The 1,752-nt window shown below is 40.6% G+C and overlaps 1 protein-coding gene across 1 annotated transcript in view; it reads left to right on the top strand.

The window, feature by feature from the left end:
• The first annotated feature begins 693 nt into the window (after positions 1 to 693).
• The window catches only part of LOC107741070 (mesoderm posterior protein 2-like), a 2,921-nt gene continuing 1,862 nt past the window's right edge, over positions 694 to 1,752 (top strand). The window contains exon 1 of the mRNA XM_016553663.1: positions 694 to 1,305. Coding sequence (XP_016409149.1) covers positions 694 to 1,305 — 612 coding nt within the window. The remainder of the gene's footprint in view (positions 1,306 to 1,752) is intronic.

Below are 1,752 nucleotides of genomic sequence, written 5' to 3'. Positions count from 1 at the left end.
TAATTATTACACACACACACATATATATATATATATATATATATATATATATATATAGCTCTCAGTTCACTTAAATAGTCCTTCGGTATGACAAATGAATTTAAAAGTATACATGTAATTGTAATAATTAAAAAAAAATTGTAGATGCTCTTCAAATTTAGTACACTATTTTAATACTATATGTATGCATACTGTATGTATACTATATGTATTAAGAAGCCTCTTATGCTCACCAATGGTGATATATACATACTGTATATATATATATATATACTTTTTACACATATACAATATACATCATTATGAAATGGATATGAATTGTTGTTTACATATATCTGAATTAATTTTAATTATAATTATTACAATAAATACATTTAAAAAATCAACATTGTTGTTGTTTGCAATTTTCTGTTTATAATTGTTCATTGCAATGATGCTTATCATGAATGAATCTATCTATCTATCTATCTATCTATCTATCTATCTATTTCTGGCCCTCACACCTCACATCTGAGGCAGGAGAAGCTGCTCTTTCCCACAGACCCCCTACTTCTGGTGTCACTTCTCCTCTCAAGTACTGACTGGGATCCTCTGAGGTGCCAACTCGCACCTCACAGAGGATATATACAGCAGGAACACGCTCCACCAGAAACCACAACCTCATTCAGCAGAGAATATCTCAACTCTGCAGCCATGGATATCTCCAGCTCTTCTCTTCAGCTCCAAGACAGCAGCACTTTCCTGTTTGACTGCGAGAACCTTCTGGAAAAGAGCTACGCCGTATCAGATGCAGGCTACTACAGCGCCTGCAGCAGTCTGTCTCCAACCGCTTCCATAGATTCCTGCGGCTTCTCCCCTCCGGCTTACCCTAGCAGAGCGGGACAGGACATACTGCAGATCTTCCCACATGACAGCATCACCACCCAGGAGAAGAGCAGGGTCCAGCCACCCAAGAGAACCGGACGGCCAAGGTCAAAATTCCCTGGAGTGAAGAGGCAAACCGCAAGTGATCGGGAGAAGCTGAGGATGAGAGATCTGACGAAAGCTCTTCATCACCTCAGGACGTACCTGCCTCCATCAGTGGCTCCTGTCGGAAAAACCTTGACCAAGATCGAGACGCTGCGGCTCACTATCCAGTACATCTCCTGCCTGTCCGCTCAGCTTGAACTCAGTGAAGACGAGGCAAATCGTGGAACTCAGGCCGAGGTCAATGCTGCATCAACCAACTTTGACGGCTTCACTGCGACCCCTTCAGTTACTCAAAGTTTACCAGCTCAGCGGTTCCCATCTATGACCTGTTCTCAGGTATGTACATGGTACTTCAACAGCATTTATATACTATTTTAAATAATAATGTTTATTATAAAATATTTAAAAATGTAGTTAATTCAGACTTTATAGGCAATATTGTACTTTGTGTGTGTGTGTGTGTGTGTGTGTGTATGTGTGTGTGTGTACCTGTTTTTCTATTCTGGTGGGGACTTAAACCTGAATACATACAGACTCATGGGCTTGTGTCCCGGTGAGGACCTAAATTGAGGTCCCCACGGGTAAACAAGCTAATAAATCACACAGAATTAATTTTTTTGAAAATCTAAAAATGCACAAAGTTTCCTGTGAGGGGTAGGTTTAGGGGTAGGGTTGGTGTAGGGCAATAGAATATACGGTCTGTACAGTAGAAAAACCATTACGCCTATGGAGAGTCCCCACAAGGATAGCAAACCAGACATGTGTGTGTGTGTGTGTGTGTGT

This window comes from Sinocyclocheilus rhinocerous, unplaced genomic scaffold (genome assembly GCF_001515625.1).
Source record: "Sinocyclocheilus rhinocerous isolate Xijiao unplaced genomic scaffold, SAMN03320098_v1.1 scaffold2808, whole genome shotgun sequence".
In the NCBI taxonomy this organism is placed as follows: domain Eukaryota; kingdom Metazoa; phylum Chordata; class Actinopteri; order Cypriniformes; family Cyprinidae; genus Sinocyclocheilus; species Sinocyclocheilus rhinocerous.
Note: the sequence above shows the minus strand (reverse complement) of the source record. Positions and strands in the feature narration are given on the sequence as shown.